This window comes from Salmo salar, chromosome ssa05 (genome assembly GCF_905237065.1).
Source record: "Salmo salar chromosome ssa05, Ssal_v3.1, whole genome shotgun sequence".
NCBI lineage: Eukaryota > Metazoa > Chordata > Actinopteri > Salmoniformes > Salmonidae > Salmo > Salmo salar.
In genome coordinates this window covers 23,260,690-23,280,164 of record NC_059446.1, presented here as the reverse complement: position 1 = coordinate 23,280,164, position 19,475 = coordinate 23,260,690, and the positions used below count along the sequence as shown (strand labels likewise).

Sequence of the window (19,475 nt, the reverse complement as noted above, 5' to 3'; positions counted from 1 at the left end):
CATTTCGCTACACTCGCATTAACATCTGCTAACCATGTGTATGTGACAAATAAAATTTGATTTGATTTAGTAGCAGCTGGAGCTTGTTTGAGGAGCTACATTCAAGGCAACTAGTTAAGTGTTGCAAATGGCAGTGGAGGCTGATTGGCAATTATTAGCAGCTGGTGCTTGTTGAGTTGCTAGGGAGCTGAGTTCAAGGCAACTAGTTAAGTGTTATACTACATGACCAAAGTATGTGGACAGCTACTCAAACATCTCATTCCAAAATCCTGGACATTAATATGAAGTTGGTCTCCCCTTTCCTGCAATAATAGCCTCCACTCTTCTGGGAAGGCTTTCCACTAGAAGTTGGAACATTGCTGCGGGGATTTGCTTCCATTCAGCCACAAGAGCATTAGTGAGGTAGGGCACTGATATTGGCCAATTAGGCATGGCTCGCAGTTGGCGTTCCAATTCGTCCCAAAGGCGTTCGATGGGGTTGAGGTAAGGGCTCTGTGCAGGCCAGTCAAGTTCTTCCACCCTGATCTTGACAAACCATTTCTGTATGGACCTCGCTGTACGGGACATTGTCATGCTGAAACCAGAAAGGCCTTCCCCAAACTGTTGCCACAAAGTTGGATGCATAGAATCGTCTAGAATGTCATTGTATGCTGTAGCGTTAATATTTCCCTTCACTGGAACTAAGGCGCCTAGCCCGAACCATGAACAACAGTCCCAGACCATTATTCCCCCTCCACCAAACTTTACAGTTGGCACTATGCATTCAGGCAGGTAGCATTCTCCTGTCATCCGCCTAACCCAGATTCATCCGTCGGACTGCCAGATGGTGAAGTGTGATTCGTCACTCCAGAGAACGCATTTCTACTGCTCCAGAGTCCAATGGCGGCGAAATTTACATCACTCCAACCGACGCTTGGCCACCTTTACATTTACCGCTAGCCCAGTAATCACTCCTTTCAATGGTACCCTGTTACTAAGAGCAAAGCAAGAAACTGATCTTGCCCCGAGTTGTGTGACACGGAGCGCCCACTCCCTTTTGGATGGAAGAAACATGCAAATATCGCAAGCCCACTACAGGTTTCCTTCACTGACTCAACTGCACCCAACTCCTTTCCCACCCACCCTGAAATCACAAATGGATCTGCTAAATGGCAAGGATCCACTTTCTCCCAAAATGTCACTCCTACTGGACCAGATTCTTCTTTATGTCCATTGATGAAAGGCTTAGGCTCCAAGCTCTTCACCACATGTTCCACTTCACATAACTCGCCCTCAATCAATTCCATTTCACCTCCATCACTCAACCTGGAGCACTGCTCACTCTTCTTCGCCCCCCGTCCCTCTTTCTATCACCATCTTCATCAAATTCAACCTCAACCTCTGCATTCCTCATTCTCGTCAATGCCTTCCTCTTTTTCATCTTCCCTTCCTTACAGCTGAAACAGAAGACTGTGTCCTACAGTTTAGGTAGAGGCAGTAAATCCCCACACTCATAACAGAAGTTCCTGTGGTTCCCACTTGTCTCTGTAGCCTTTTTCCACTCGACCGTCCCCAAAAAATCTTCTCCCCGTATTGAAACGAAGAGGAAAACCATCTCCGGCTGGAAACCGGAAAGTTTTTACCACCCCTGCACATCCACTCTGTACTAGTACCCCGTGTATATAGCCAAGTTATCATTACTCATTTTGTATTTATTCTTCGTGTTATTATATTTCCATAATTTTTCTCTCTGCATTGTTGGGAAGGACCAGTAAGTAAGTCTACACCTTTTGTTTACAGAGCATGTGACAAATAAAATGTGATTTGATCTCCCACACATAGAGCTAATTGCAAAAGAGAGAAATAGTAATGGCGTCTTTTTGTAGGCACTAACTCCGCCATGGTTTGTTGGACAAAGCCTATGAGGAAAATGAAAAAAAAAAAAAAAAAGTTTTGGGATGAACGCCCAAAATAAGGTCTGTGGTAAACACAGGTTTAGGAGATCTTATACGTTTTGTCCTATGAGATAATCTTCATCAGCTAAAGCCACTTTTTGTGAATTTTGAAGAATGTATGTAATAATAAAAATACATAAATCATAAAGGCTTCATCATTCATAAAGTTCATGTTAACCAACTGCTATTATCTCGTAGCACAAAATATAAGAGCCTGTGTTAACCTCAGAATTTATTTGCGGGGTTTATTCAAAAACTCTATTCTTTCCCATTTTTTTATCCATAGGGGTGGCTGAACTAACCAGATGTTATTTTTTGAGGGGTTTTAGGACTGCAACCTGGCGAGCTCTATAGCCATCTATCTATCTGACCAATATCAAAAAAGAGGCTACTGTCCCTTTAAATCCTCCCCCGTATTATTCCTGGAGTAAGCAGTTTGCCATTAAAAAAAAAAAAGAGCGAGAAAGAAGGAGAAAAGCACACTCCCGCTAAAACATACACTGACAAACACAAACACAAGTGTAAAAGAAGAGACCGAGTGGATTCGTACAGTCCTCTGGATTTAGTGGTTGGGGGGAAGAAGTTTCTTTCCCCAAAGCCAAACTGTTGTATTAGATTTGCAGACTCACAGAGACGATGCCTTTCTTTTGCCTAGTCTCAAAAACCGCTCAGTGGATTTGATTGCCGCTCAGATTATTTTCTGCAAATTATTCCAACGGGAGGGATTGAGAGACTGAGCCAGAGAATGCTCCCACGGGTCATAAGGATTCTATATGTCTTGTCTTTTTGCTTTTTTCAAGGAGGCTTTATCAGGTAAGAAAGACAGTATTGCATTGCTTGTGGGTTATCCTTCACTGGGCAACAGAGTGGATTTAAAACTGTTTTTTTTCTACATTTCATATAATCCCTCACTGAGATTATATCACTATCTATCTGATTATTGTGGTTAAATTTTGCTTTGAGTATGCAGAGGAATAAAAGGTGAAGTTATGATCAATTGATTTTGAGACTAACCGGACATTGATTGCTACCAGACTTTTGTATATTTGGACATTGGCAAACACATTCAAATATAGAATATTTGAGCCCTAGATCCTTTGTTTAAAAATGCATTCAAAGTTATCTTGACAGCTCAGTGAAAAATAGAGGCAAGATGTTGACCACTAACAATCGAATTATAACGGCGGGTAAATAACTAGCAACAAAAGAGACATGCAAACAATGGATTATTCACAGCACTGTCTCCTTATGTGCAAGTAACAGGTTTGTGTGATTCTACCTGGCATGTTAACCTTGTATTAACACAATATGATGCAAAAGACCTCTATCTCACCCACACCTAAACAGAAGAGAGAGAGAAGATAACCTGTATTGATTTAAACTACCTGTAGAGCATCCAGCTGAACTTGTATTATAAGTAGTGGCTACATGTATATTGTAACCACTATATAACAGTCGCCATAACCTGGTAACCTCACCATAAACTCTACCTACTAAACCATTTTTTTTTTTTTAGAACAAATGCCTTCTTTTGAAAAATCTGTCCTGATACGATTTCAGAAATGGAGGGATGAATTGTGTACCTGACAGGTGTACAATGCTTGATTTAATTATCATAAAAAAACAGTTGAATGCTGCGGTCTCATTTCTGTTTAGACACGGTGTCTGGGTTGACAGACACGAGAGAGACGCTCACTCTATTTCTCTCTCGATCCCACTATCTCTCCCTCATCCCTGCTTTCTGTATATACATTTTTTGCTTCCTTTCTCACTCACTCTCTCTTGCTCAGTCTTTCTCTCTCTCCTCTCCCCTCTATCTATACATCTATACATACACCTGAAGTCGGAAGTTTACACTCACTTAGGTTGGAGTCATGAACTTGTTTTTCAACCACACCACAAATTTCTTGTTAACAAACTATAGTTTTGGCAAGTCGGTTAGGACATGTACTTTGTGTGCATGACACAAGTACATTTTCCAACAATTGTTTACAGATGGATTATTTTACTTATAATTCGCTGTATCACAATTCCCGTGAGTCAGAAGTTTAAATACACTAAGTTGACTGTGCCTTTAAACAGCTTGGAAAATTCCAGAAAATGTCATGGCTTTAGAAGCTTCTGATAGGCTAAGTGACATCATTTGAGTCAATTGGAGGTGTACCTGTGGATGTATTTCAAGGCCTACCTTCAAACTCAGTGACTCTTTGCTTGACATCATGGGAAAATCAAAAGAAATCAGCCAAGACTTCAGAAAAAATTGGTAGACCTCCACAAGTCTGGTTCATCCTTGGGAGCAATTTACAAATGTCTGAAGGTACCATGTTCATCTGTACAAACAATAGTACGCAAGTATAAACACCATGGGACCATGCAGCAGTCATACCACTCAGGAAGGAGATGCGTTCTGTGTCCTAGAGATGAATGTACTTTGGTGCGAAATGTGTAAATCAATCCCAGAAAAACAGCAAAGGACCTTGTGAAAATGCTGGAGGAAACAGATACAAAAGTATCTATATCCACAGTAAAACGAGTCCTATATCGACATAACCTGAAAGGCCGCTCAGCAAGGAAGAAGCCACTGCTCCAAAACCGCCATAAAAAAGCCCAACTACGGTTTGAAACTGCACATGGGAAAAAAGTTTGAACTTTTTGGAGAAATGTCCTCTGGTCTGATGAAACAAAAATAGAACTGTTTGGCCATAATGACCATCGTTATGTTTGGATGAAAAAGGGGGATGCTTGCAAGACAAAGAACACCATCCCAACCGTGAAGCACGGGGGTGGCAGCCTCATGTTGTGGGTGTGCTTTGCTGCTGGAGGGACTGGTGCACTTCATAAAATAGATGGCAACATGAGGAAGGAAAATTATGTGGATATATTGAAGCAACATCTCAAGACATCAGTCAGGAAGTTAAAGCTTGGTGGCAAATGGGTCTTCCAAATGGACAAAGACCCCAAGCATACTTCCAAAGTTGTTGCAAAATGGCTTAAAGACAAAGTCAAGGTATTGGAGTGGTCATAATAAAGCCCTGACCTCAATCCTATAGAAAATGTGTGGGCAGAACTGAAAAAGCTTGTGCGAGCAAGGAGGCCTACAAACCTGACTCAATTACAACAGCTCTGTCAGGAGGAATGGGCCAAAATCCACCCAACTTATTGTGGGAAGCTTGTGGAAGTCTCCCCAAACGTTGGACCCAAGTGAAACAATTTAAAGGCAATGCTACCAAATACGAATTGAGTGTATGTAAACTTGTGACCCCCTGGGAATGTGATGAAAGAAATAAAAGCTGAAATAAATAATTCTCTCTACTATTATTCTGACTTGTCACATTCTTAATACAGTGGTGATCCTAACTGACCTAAGACAGGGAATTTTTACTAGGATTAAATGTAAAGAATTGTGAAACTTTAAATGTATGAGTAAATAAATGAGTTTAAATGTATTTGGCTAAGGTGGATGTAAACTTCTGACTTCAACGTGTGTGTGTGTGTGTGTTTAAAAAAAAAAATATATACTGCTCAAAAAAATAAAGGGAACACTTAAACAACACAATGTAACTCCAAGTCAATCAAACTGTCCACTTAGGAAGCAACACTGATTGACAATACATTTCACATGCTGTTGTGCAAATGGAATAGACAACAGGTGGAAATTATAGGCAATTAGCAAGACACCCCCAATAAAGGAGTGGTTCTGCAGGTGGTGACCACAGACCACTTCTCAATTCCTATGCTTCCTGGCTGATGTTTTGGTCACTTTTGAATGCTGGCGGTGCTTTCACTCTAGTGGTAGCATGAGACGGAGTCTACAACCCACACAAGTGGCTCAGGTAGTGCAGCTCATCCAGGATGGCACATCAATGCGAGCTGTGGCAAGAAGGTTTGCTGTGTCTGTCAGTGTAGTGTCCAGAGCATGGAGGCGCTACCAGGAGACAGGCCAGTACATCAGGAGACGTGGAGGAGGCCGTAGGAGGGCAACAACCCAGCAGCAGGACCGCTACCTCCGCCTTTGTGCAAGGAGGAGCAGGAGAAGCACTGCCAGAGCCCTGCAAAATGACCTCCAGCAGGCCACAAATGTGCATGTGTCTGCTCAAACGGTCAGAAACAGACTCCATGAGGGTGGTATGAGGGCCCGACGTCCACAGGTGGGGGTTGTGCTTACAGCCCAACACCGTGCAGGACGTTTGGCATTTGCCAGAGAACACCAAGATTGGCAAATTCGCCACTGGTGCCCTGTGCTCTTCACAGATGAAAGCAGGTTCACACTGAGCACATGTGACAGACGTGACAGAGTCTGGAGACGCCGTGGAGAACGTTCTGCTGCCTGCAACATCCTCCAGCATGACCGGTTTGGCGGTGGGTCAGTCATGGTGTGTGGTGGTATTTCTTTGGGGGGCCGCACAGCCCTCCATGTGCTCGCCAGAGGTAGCCTGACTGCCATTAGGTACCGAGATGAGATCCTCAGACCCCTTGTGACACCATATGCTGGTGCGGTTGGTCCTGGGTTCCTCCTAATGCAAGACAATGCTAGACCTCATGTGGCTGGAGTGTGTCAGCAGTTCCTGCAAGAGGAAGGCATTGATGCTACGGACTGGCCCGCCCGTTCCCCAGACCTGAATCCAATTGAGCACACCTGGGACATCATGTCTCGCTCCATCCACCAACGCCACGTTGCACGACAGACTGTCCAGGAGTTGGCGGATGCTTTAGTCCAGGTCTGGGAGGAGATCCCTCAGGAGACCATCCGCCACCTCATCAGGAGCATGCCCAGGCGTTGTAGGGAGGTCATACAGGTACGTGGAGGCCACACACACTACTGAGCCTAATTTTGACTTGTTTTAAGGACATTACATCAAAGTTGGATAAGCCTGTAGTGTGGTTTTCCACTTTAATTTTGAGTGTGACTCCAAATCCAGACCTCCATGGGTTGATAAATTGGATTTCCATTGATTATTTTTGTGTGATTTTGTTGTCAGCACATTCAACTATGTAAAGAAAAAAGTATTTAATAAGATTATTTCTTTCATTCAGATCTAGGATGTGTTGTTTAAGTGTTCCCTTTATTTTTTTGAGCAGTATATTACTCACTACCGGTCAAAAGTTTTAGAACCGCTACTCATTCGAGTATTTCTTTATTTTTACTATTTTCTACATTGTAGAATAATAATGAAGACATCAAAATGATGAAATAACACATATGGAATTATGTAGTAACCAAAAGTGTTAAACAAATATATTTTCGTTTTTTTCAAATAGCCACCCTTTGCCTTGATGACAGCTTTACATATTCTTGGCATTCTCTCAACTAGCTTCATGAGGTAGTCACCTGGAATGCATTTCAATTAACAGGTGTGCCTTGTTAAAGGTTAATTTGTGGAATTTCTTTCTTAATGCATTTGAGCCAATCAGTTGTGTTGTGATAAGGTAGGGGGGGTATACAGAAGATTGCCCTATTTCGTAAAATACCAAGTCCATACTAGGGCAAGAACAGCTCAAAAAAACGACAGTTCATCATTACTTTAAGACATGAAGGTCAGTCAATTGAAGAAACATTGAAAGTTTCTTCAATTTCAGTCGCAAAAATCATCAAGCGCTATGATGAAACTGGCTCCTACAGGAATGGAAGACCCAGAGTTACCTCTGATGCAGAGGATAAGTTCATTAGAGTTACCAGCCTCAGAAATAGCAGCCCAAATAAATGCTTCACAAAGTTCAAGTAACAGACACATCTCAACATCAACTGTTCAGAGTGTGAATCAGGCCTTTATGGTCGAATTGCTGCAAAGAAACCACTACTAAAGGACCCCAATAAGAAGACTTGCTTGAGCCAAGAAACACAAGCAATGGACATTAGACTGGTGGAAATGTGTCCTTTGTCTGGAGTCCAAATCTGAGATTTTTGGTTCCAACGGCCATGTCTTTGTGACGCAGTGTGGGTGAACGGATCTCCACATGTTTAATTCCCAACGTAAAGCATGGAGGAGGAAGTGTCACCAGCAAAGCACCATAACACAGTCTATGATTTATTTAAGGCATGCTTAACCAGCATGGCTACCACAGTAGTGTGTGTGTGTGTGTGTGTGTGTGTGTGTGTGTGTGTGTGTGTGTGTGTGTGTGTGTGTGTGTGTGTGTGTGTGTGTGTGTGCGCACACACACACTCTACCGGTCAAAAGTTTTCTACCGAAACTTTTCATCTATATTCTTTGTAGCTGTTTACAGACCACCACAGACTGAGGCTGGCACAAAGATGGCATTGAATGAGCTGTATTCCGCCATAAACAAACAAGTAAACGCTCACCCAGAGGCGGCACTCTCAGTAGCCGGGGACTTGAATGCAGAGAAACTTAAATCAGTTTTTTTACCAAATTTCTATCAGCATGTTAAATGTGCACCAGAGGGGAAAGAACTCTGGATCCCATATACTCCACACACAGAGATGCATACACAGCTCTCTCTCGCCCTCCCATTTGGCAAATCTCACCACAATTCCATCCTCCTGATTCCTGCTTACAAGCAAACAAAGTTACTAGATCAATAAAAAGTGGTCAGATGAAGCAGATGCTAAGCTACAGGACTGTTTTGCTAGCACAGACTGGAAGATGTTCTGGGATTCCTCCAATGGCATTGAGGAGTACACCACATCTGTCATTGGCTTCATCAATAAGTGCATCAATGACGTTGTCCCCACAGTGACCATACCAGAAGCCATGGATTACAGGCAGCATCCACACTGAGCTAAAGGCTAGAGCTGCCGCTTTCAAGAAGCGGGACTCTAACCCGGAAGCTTATAAGAAATCCGCTATGCCCTCCGACGAACCATCAAGCAGGCAAAGTGTCAATACAGGACTGAGATCAAATCGTACTACACCAGCTCTGACACTCGTTGGATGTGGCAGGGCCTGCAAACCATTAGACTACAAAGGGAAACACAGCCGAAAGCTGCCCAGTGACACGAGCTTACCGGACAAGCTAAACTACTTCTATGCTTGCGTCGAGGCAATACTGAAACATGCATGAGAGCACCAGCTGTACCGGACGACTGTGTGATCACTCTCTCCGCAGTCGATGTAAGACCTTTTAGACAGGTCAACATTCACAAGGCCGCAGAGCCAGACGGATTACCAGGACGTGTACTGCGAGCATGCGCTGACCAACTAGCAAGTGTCTTCACTGACATTTTTAACCGCTCCCGGTCCGAGTCTGTAATACCAACATGTTTTAAGCAGACCACTGTAGTCCCTGTTCCCAAAAACACTTAGGTAACCTGCCTAAATGACTACCGACCCGTAGCACTCACGTCTGTAGCCATGAAGTGCTTTGAAAGGCTGGTCATGGCTTACATCAACATCCCAGAAACCCTAGACCCACTCCAATTTGCTTACCGCACCAACAGATCCACAGATGAAGCAGTCTCTATTGCTCTATTGCCTTTCCCACCTGGACAAAAGGAACACCTATGTGAGAATGCTTTTCATTAACTACAACTCAGCGTTCAACACCATAGTGCCCTCAAAGCTCATCAATAAGCTAAGTACCCTGGACTAAACACCTCCCTCTGCAACTGGATCCTGGACTTCCTGATGTGCCGCCCCCAGGTGGTAAGGGTGGGTAACAACACATGCGCCACGCTGATCCTCAACACAAGGGCCCCTCGGGTGTGTGCTCAGCCCCCTCCTGTACTCCCTGTTCACTCATGACTGCACTGCCAGGCACGACTCCAACACCATTAAATTTGCCAATGACATAACAGTGGTAGCCCTGATCAACGACAGGACGGCCTATAGGGAGGAGGTCAGAGATCTGGCCGTGTGGTGCCAGGACAACAACCTCTCCCTCAACGTGGTCAAGACAAAGGAGATGATTGTGGACTACAGGAAAAAGAGGACCGAGCACGCCCCATTCTCATCGATGGGGCTGCAGTGAAGCAGGTTGAGAGCTTCAAGTTCCTTGGTGTCCACATCACCAACAAACTAACATGGGCCAAGCATACCATGACAGTAGTGAAGCGGGCATAAAACCTATTCCCCCTCATGAGACTGAAACGATTTGGTATGGGTCTTCAGATCCTCAAAAGGTTCTACAGCTGCACCATCGAGAGCATCCTGACTGGTTGCATCACTGCCTGATATGGCAACTGCTCGGCCTCCGACCACAAGGCACTCCAGAGGGTAGTGTGAACGGCCCAGTACATCACTGGGGCCAAGCTTCCGGCTATCCAGGACCTCTATACCAGGCAGAAGGCCCTAAAAATTGTCAGACTCCAGTCACCCAAGTCATAGACTGTTCTCTCTGCTACCGCACGGCAAGCGGTACCGGAGCGCCAAGTCTAGGTCTAAGAGGCTTCTAAACCGCTTCTACCACCAACCCATAAGACTCCTGAGCATCTAGTCAAATGGCTACCCAGACTATTCACATTGCCCCCCCTCCACACCACTCCGTCCTCTCACTGTCAACAGTGTTTATTTTCAGCAAACTTAATGTGTAAATATTTGTATGAACATAAGATTCAGCAACAGACATAAACTGAACAAGTTCCACAGCTGTGACTAACAGAAATGGAATAATGTGTCCCTGAACAAAGGTGGGGTCAAAATCAAAAGTAACAGTCAGTATCTGGTGTGGCCACCAGCTGCATTAAGTACTGCAGTGCATCGCCTCCTCATGGACTACACCAGATTTGCCAGTTCTTGCTGTGAGGTGTTATCCCACACTGCCACCAAGGCATCTGCAAGTTCCCGGACATTTCTGGGGGGAATGGCCCTAGCCCTCACCCTCTGATCCAGCAGGTCCCAGACGTGCTCAATGGGATTGAGATCTGGGCTCTTCGCTGGCCATGGCAGAACACTGACATTCCTGTCTTGCTGGAAATCACGCACAGAACAAGCAGTATGGCTGGTGGCATTGTCATGCTGGAGGGTCATGTCAGGATGAGCCCTCAGGAAGGGCACCACATGAGGGAGGAGGATGTCTTCCCTGGAATGCACAGCTTTGCGATTGCCTGCAATTACAACAAGCTCAGTCCGATGATGCTGTGTGTCATGACGTTGGCCTGTGGGTAAGGTTTATGACCCCCCCCCCCATAAATACCTTTCTCCCTTCCCTCTCTCTCTGACTCTACTGAAGGACTCTTGAATAGCCTTTGTTAAACATAGAGAGTCTGGGAACATCAAACAAGTGGGGGGGGGGGGGGAAAGGAACCATATTTCGGTAATAGAACCAGTTGAAAATATGCGTTGGTACTTAATGAATATGATGTCAGTTCGGTGGTCATCTGAGACATTATGACTGATGACAGGACGACATAAACTGTATTTCTTGGAAAGTCTACACATTGTTGTTATCAGATTCACATGGAATTGTTGTGCAATTTAAATGTTTGAATATGATGCTATTTGTGAAAAGATTAAATGTCATTTTAGCTTCCAAATGAGATAATTGGGTTTTCATAAGGTTAGAGCCCTGCTCAATCAGTGGCCCGCCCCTGTGAAGAGACATGGGTTATAAACTATGAAACGCACCCTTCTCTCCCTCCACTATATAAGCCCTTGACGAAAATGTAACCTTCTGTTCTGAGGACGATAGGACGACGATCCATACGATCCATGTTAGTCCATTAAAAAGGACTAACATGTCAACTACAGAACTAAGCCAACCTCAGCGTGAGCTTTGGTTGTGAATGGTATGAACTTTGAACTCTTATTCACTAAAGAAGTGAGACCTCCTAGCCGTTGAGTTAGCAACAGCAGCTGTAAACGTGGGCTACGAAAGGACGGACGACGTATCCAGTCTAACACACAACGAAGATACTACAACGTATCCAATTTACCACCAGAGACATTCTTCCGAGGACAGGAAGATCTGTTGGCCAGCATCTACGACCAACCTACCGAAGCGCAGCTCAGAGTAAATATTTATTGCATTTTCCTTTTCCAAATGGGCGGTAATTTAGAATGCATAAGATACTGTATTTACAAAAGCTTAGCTTCTCCCTTTGTTCCTCAGTCTTCTCGCTCTTTCATTCAAGCCCAACACCCTCTCTTTGTGTAACCAGCCGTCATACAGGTTCTGTCCCCCAGGGACGTTTTCTGTATGACATAATTTGCGTTCTGTGTATATGTAATTCTGTGTGATTAGTTAGGTATTTAGTAAATAAATAATTAAACCCAATTTTGTATTGCTGATTCAACTTGTTAGCCAGGATTCATGAAGATAACCAAGAATTTACAACTTTCAGATGAGACTGACATAAGGTGATGATTAATATTGACTGCTATTGATGTAAAATATTACTAGGTCTTTAAGAGTTTATTCAGAAGATAACAGGTCTATAAACACTCTTTCGTGGTGCCCCGACTTTCTAGTTAATTACATTTTACATGATTAGCTCAATCAGGTAATATTAATTACAGAGAAAGGATTTTATAGAATAGCATGTCATATCACTTAATCCGGCATAGCCAAAGACACGACGTGACACACTGCCCCAGACCATGACGGACCCTCTACCTCCAAATCGATCCCGCTCCAGAGGACAGGCCTCGGTGTAACGCTCATTCCTTCGACGATAAACTCTTGTCCGTCCTTCACCCCTGGTGAGACAAAACCGCGACTTGTCAGTGAAGAGCACTTTTTGCCAGTCCTGTCTGGTCCGGCGACGGTGGGTTTGCGCGCATAGGCGACATTGTTGCCGGTGATGTCTGGTGAGGACCTGCCTTACAACAGGCCTACAAGCCCTCACTCCAGCCTCTCTCAGCCTATTGTGGACAGTCTGAGCACTGATGGAGGGATTGTGCGTTCCTGGTGTAACTCGGCCAGTTGTTGTTGCCATCCTGTACCTGTCCCGCAGGTGTGATGTTCGGATGTACCGATCCTGTGCAGGTGTTGTTACACGTGGTCTGCCACTGCGAGGACGATCAGCTGTCCTTCCTGTCTTCCTGTAGCGCTGTCTTAGTCGTCTCACAGTACGGACATTGCAATTTATTGCCCTGGCCACATCTGCAGTCCTCATGCCTCCTTGCAGCATGCCTAAGGCACGTTCACACAGATGAGCAGGGACCCTGGGCATCTTTCAATTGGTGTTTTTCAGAGTCAGTAGAAAGGCCTCTTTTGTGTCCTTAGTTTTCATAACTGTGACCTTAATTGCCTACCGTCTAAGCTGTTAGTGTCTTAACGACCGTTCCACAGGTGCATGTTCATTAATTGTTTATGGTTCATTGGACAAGCATGGGGAACAGTGCTTAAACCCTTTACAATGAAGATCTGAAGTTATTTGGATTTTTACTAATTATCTTTGAAAGACAGTGTCCTGAAAAAGGGATGTTTATTTTTTTGGTGAGTTTACATGAGTCCGTATGTTATTTATTCGTTTTGATGTCTTCACTATTATTCTACAATGTAAAACAAATTAAGAATTTGAATGAGTAGAGTGTGTGTGCCTCTTTCGCTCTCTTTATATATATCATATACACCTCTCCTCCCTCTTCTCTTTTTGCTGTATCTCTCACCCTGCGTAGTGGAAACTTTTGCAGTGAACGCTTTCCCTATTTCATGCCCTGTCAAACCCAGGTGTGAGCAGGAGAGGGAATTAAGATCTGCATAATCCCACCGCCAGGTTCAACAGTCGGTGAACCTTGGGGCTGGAGAGAGCAGCCCTTTAGCCTTGGGGAGCAGGGGAACTGACAGCACCACCTCAGAGAAATCAGCCCTCCAACCAGGCAGGGAGAGAGTGAAGAGGAGAGCGCAGGGCCTAGAAGTGGTTAGACAGAGGGTGTGGCGGGGATGGGAGGAATAGAGAGACGTAGAAAGAGAATGGGGTGTAGGATAGAGGTAGACTAGGAAGAGGGGACATCTGGTTTGGTGGACGGGAGGGGGCAAAATATGGCAAGAAATAAGAGGGAGGGAGAGGGAAAAACGCAGTCCCCTGTGGGGATGGGGAAGGAGTGACCTGTGGCTGGGTAACATGGTTTGTTTCTTAGGGACTAACAATCCAGGACATCGAGCAGGGCTCAGTAAATTACACGCTTTGTAATCAGTCATTGTAGTGGAGACTCTGTGTGTGTGTGTGTGTGTGTAATTTACATTTGTGTGTGTTCACTACACTGCTAACCCAACGTGTGGATAAAGACAGACACCGGCATCTACAGCCGTAAAATGGCAGACCCTGCTCCCAGTGCTATTTGGTTAGTGAAGGGACCCAGACTGAGTCAGAGCTGAGCTGGTTGGTGTTCATTATGCATCATCAAACATGCGTGAACATGACCCTGATCTCAGAGCACCTCCCCATCAATAACTGCTGTGTAGCCGGGCCTGCAGGGGTGTGATTAGCAGTCACGCTAAATGCGAGTCTGCTCTGGCCTACTCAGACACTACAATATCCCAGTGTCTGTCTTCCATGCTGAACTGACCCATCTCATCATATGCCCCAGGGAGGGACGACAGGGAACATGAACGAGCACTTTAATTTATTAAATATGTACTCAACACTGGATAGTGAACTTCGAGATTGTAGCGTTTTCTTCTGAAAATGGGTTAGTGGTCATAATTCTGTAAATAAGCAAGGAATTGGGTTGAACGTGGTCGAGTGGGTGGAACTAGGGATGTGGCGGTCATGAAATATTAGCCGGTGATTGTCATGCAAATAACTTCCGGCCTCACGGTAATTGACCGCTAATTAACATAATCCTATAGAGAATGCTAACGAGCACGAGCAAACATTTTTATACAGTTTCTGACTTAAACTGTTTTCAGGACAGACATGCCAGCTCATAAAGTTTATACAAGTCAATAAAAAATGCTACTCACAGTTTGTTGCAAAACAAATATTAAACAGCAAGGCTCTTGATCCAGGAGGGAGTTCTCTGTTACCGGCAAGTGAAGCTTGATATTGAAGAAGCTAAACACTTAGCTAGTTAGCTATTTAATTAGCAAACCAAATTCACAACTGCATAGCATTTTTAGCACTTAATAGTTATAAGATATCTAGCTGGCAAACATTTAGTTGTGAATTGCGTATTGTAACTAGATCATCTGGTGTGTGTGCTGTACAACAGTGAGTGACTCCCAAGGCTTCGGTCTTTCGTTAGCCTCGTACGAATCATCCTGATCTGGCGAGCTCACATTCTGTTTCATTATACGGATACACAATGTGAGCTCACAAGATCAGGATGGATCATACGAGGCTAGTCTCTCGTCATTGTGTGCTTGTAAACATAAACCATGTCACTGAGTACTACCGGTAAGCTTCATAATGGAAAAATTATGCGATGGGTAAAATGAAGAACACTATCTTACATATCTCCTAACATCTTGCACAAGTGGACTGCAGGTATTTACTTAAGTACCAACAAATATTCAAATGTATTAAAAAAAATATCTAAGAAATTGTTTCTATTGACGGTATTGTAATACCATCCTGTGGCTATTTCCAAATATAGTGCACCACCCAAGCCTAGCTTGTATGACATCAATGGGGTATTTTATTATAATCCCCAACGTCTCATCTTTCAGAACACACCGACGACTCTCGATTTACAGCATTTCCCTCACTCAGACAAGCGCCAAATCCTGTAGCATACACCATCAAAATAAATCCATTATTTATTTTAGGCAGGTCTAAAGAAACATTATGATGAGGAGTAATTGTAGCCAATTTCAGAGGAACAGAATAGCATATTTTGAGTCCTCCTGATCTTGCTATGCCATATGTCTGTGGGCTACATTAGTTCATTTAGCAGGCAAGATTTACTTATAATTCCTGTGGCATTATTTTATAGTAGGAACAATAGAATTTAACTGAATAAAATAGAAAGTATATTTTCCACAAATGATTTCCAAGGGAGTACGCACATGTGGCTATTGTGTTGAGCGATTAGCAAAGAAACGGGTTCTCTGAGTTATTTATGCAACTTTAGTTGTGATACAAATGTTAGGTTATATGTTTTGATTTCTAATGCAATTTAAGGCTGCTTGATGCAACTAAAGTATTATTTGAAAAAAGTTGCATGAAAGGTAAGCGCTCTACTCTGTTTCTTGCTCATGCTGCACACACTTAATCAATCTCTCATTCACCATTTGACAAGCACTTGATAATATTCTTACCCATCAGACTATTCTCAATTTAATCTGGTGTTTACATATGGCCTACTAACATATGTGTGGAATGGTTATTTTTATTAACCTGTTAGGGCTAGGGGGCAGCATTTGCACGTCTGGATAAAAAAATGTACCCGATTTAATCTGGTTACTAATCCTACCCAGTAACTAGAATATGCATATACTTATTATATATGGATAGAAAACACTCTAAAGTTTCTAAAACTGTTTGAATGGTGTCTGTGAGTATAACAGAACTCATTTGGCAGGCAAAACCCTGAGACATTTTCTGACAGGAAGTGGATACCTGATGTGTTCTATTACCTTTAAACCTATCCCATTGAAAAACACAGGGGCTGAGGAATATTTTGGCACTTCCTATTGCTTCCACTAGATGTCACCAGCCTTTACAAAGTGTTTTGAGTCTTCTGGAGGGAGATCTGACCGAACAAGAGCCATGGAACGATGATGTCCCATTAGACACCTGGCGCGCGAGTTCATGTTGGGTACCCTCGTTCCAATACGTTATAAAAGAGTATGCATTCGTCCACCTTGAATATTATTCATGTTCTGGTTAAAAAAGGCCCTAATGATTTATGCTATACAACGTTTGACATGTTTGAACGAACGGAAATATATTTTTTCCCCTCGTTCATGACGAGAAGTCCGACTGGCTTAGATCATGTGCTAACAAGACGGAGATTTTTGGACATAAATGATGAGCTTTTTTGAACAAAACTACATTCGTTATGGACCTGTGATACCTGGAAGTGACATCTGATGAAGAGAATCAAAGGTAATGGATTATTTACATAGTATTTTCGATTTTAGATCTCCCCAACATGACGTCTAGTCTGTATCGCACGCGCGTATTTTTCTGGGCGCAGTGCTCAGATTATTGCAAAGTGTGATTTCCCAGTAAGGTTATTTTTAAATCTGGCAAGTTGATTGCGTTCAAGAGATGTAAATCTATAATTCTTTAAATGACAATATAATATTTTACCAATGTTTTCTAATTTTAATTATTTAATTTGTGACGCTGACTTGACTGCCGGTTATTGGAGGGAAACGATTTCCTCAACATCAATGCCATAGTAAAACGCTGTTTTTGGATATAAATATGAACTTGATAGAACTAAAAATGCATGCATTGTCTAACATAATGTCCTAGGAGTGTCATCTGATGGAGATTGTAAAAGGTTAGTGCATCATTTTAGCTGGTTTTATGGTTTTGGTGACCCGGTCTTTGAATTGACAAAACATTACACACAACTCTTGTAAATGTACTGTCCTAACATACTCTAAATTTATGCTTTCGCCGTAAAACCTTTTTGAAATCGTAAAACGTGGTTAGATTAAGGAGATGTTTATCTTTCAAAGGGTGTAAAGTAGTTGTATGTTTGAAAAATTTGAATTTTGACATTTATTTGGATTCAAATTTGCCGCTCTTGAAATGCACCTGCTGTTGATGGAGTGCACCACGGGTGGCACGCTAGCGTCCCACCTAGCCCATAGAGGTTAAGAATGGCCCACAAAATGGCCTGCACTTGAATAGCAAATGGAGATTGTGCGGTTACGTTTTTAATATTAAAGGTCGACCGATTAATCGGAATGGCCGAATAATTGGGGCCGATTTCAAGTTTTCATAACAATCGGTATTTTAGGACACCGATTTGCAGAATTTAATTTATTTTCATTTTTTTATTTTTTTATACACCTTTATTTAACTAGGCAAGTCGGTTAAGAACACATTCTTATTTTCAATGACGGCCTAGGAACGGTGGGTTTAACTGTCTTGTTCAGGGGCAGAACGACAAATTTTTACCTTGTCAGCTCGGGGATTCGTTTTTGCAACCTTCCGGTTACTAGTCCAACGCTCTAACCACCTGCCTTACATTGCACTCCACGAGGAGCCTGCGTGGTAGGCTGACTACCTGTTACGCGAGGGCAGCAAGAAGCCAAGGTAAGTTGCTAGCTAGCATTAAACTTATCTTATAAAAAACAATCAATCTTAACTAGTGATTGTTAACTACACATGGTTGATGATACTACTAGTTTATCTAGCGTGTCCTGCGTTGCATATAATCGATGCGGTGCCTGTTAATTTCTCATTGAATCACAGCCTACTTCGACAAACGGGTGATGATTTAACAAGCGCATTTGCGAAAAAAGCACTGTCGTTGCACCAATGTACCTAACCATAAACATCAATGCATTTCTTTAAAATCAATACACAAGTATATATATTTTAAACCTGCATATTTAGTTAATATTGCCTGCTAACATGAATTTCTTATAACTAGGGAAATTGTGTCACTTCTCTTGCGTTCCGTGCAAGCAGTCAGGGTATATACAGCAGTTTGGGCCGCCTGGCTCATTGCGAACTGTGTGAAGTCCATTTATTCCTAACAAAGGCCGTAATTAATTATGACATAACATTGAAGGTTGTACAATGTAACAGCAATATTTAGACTTAGGGATGCCATCCGTTAGATAAAATACGGAACGGTTCCGTATTTCACTGAAAGAATAAACGTTTTGTTTTCAAAATGATAGTTTCCGGATTCGACCATTTTAATGACCAAAGGCTCGTATTTCTGTGTGTTATTATATTATAATTAAGTCTATGATTTGATAGAGCAGTCTGACTGAGCGGTGGTAGGCACCAGCAGGCTCTTAAGCATTCATTCAAACAGCACTTTCGTGCGTTTGCCAGCAGCTCTATGCAATGCTTCAAGCATTGTGCTGTTTATGACTTCAAGCCTATCAACTCCCGAGATTAGGCTGGTGTAACCGATGTGAAATGGCTAACTAGTTAGCGGGGTGCGCGCTAATAGAGCGAATGACGTTTGAAACGCTGAGACTTGGAGTAGTTGTCCCCTTGCTCTGCATGGGTAACGCTGCTTCGAGGGTGGCTGTTGTCGATGTGTTCCTGGTTCGAGCCCAGGTAGGAGCGAGGAGAGAGACGGAAGCTATACTGTTACACTGGCAATACTAAAGTGCCTATAAGAACATCCAATAGTCAAAGGTATATGATATACAAATCGTATAGAGAGAGAGAGTCCTATAATAACTACAACCTAAAACTTCTTACCTGGGAATACTGCCGACTCATGTTAAAAGGAACCACCAGCTTTCATATGTTCTCATGTTCTGAGCAACGAACTTAAATGTTCGCTTTTTTACATGGCACATATTGCGCTTGGACTTTTCTTCTCCAACACTTTGTTTTTGCATTATTTAAACCAAACTGAACATGTTTCATTATTTATTTGAGGCTAAATAGATTTTATTGATGTATTTTATTAAGTTAAAATAAGTGTTCATTCAGTATTGTTGTAATTGTCATTATTACAAATAAAAATGTAAAATCGGTCAATTTAATCGGTATCGGCCTTTTAGGGTCCTCCAATAATCGGTATCGGCGTTGAAAAATCATAATCGGTC

The 19,475-nt window shown here is 42.9% G+C and overlaps 1 protein-coding gene across 1 annotated transcript in view; it reads left to right on the top strand.

The window, feature by feature from the left end:
• The first annotated feature begins 2,385 nt into the window (after nucleotides 1-2,385).
• glra4a (glycine receptor, alpha 4a) overlaps nucleotides 2,386-19,475 on the top strand; it is an 81,311-nt gene continuing 64,221 nt past the window's right edge. The window contains exon 1 of the mRNA XM_014199085.1: nucleotides 2,386-2,747. Within this exon, the coding sequence (XP_014054560.1) occupies nucleotides 2,680-2,747 (68 nt within the window). The 5' untranslated portion in view covers nucleotides 2,386-2,679. The remainder of the gene's footprint in view (nucleotides 2,748-19,475) is intronic.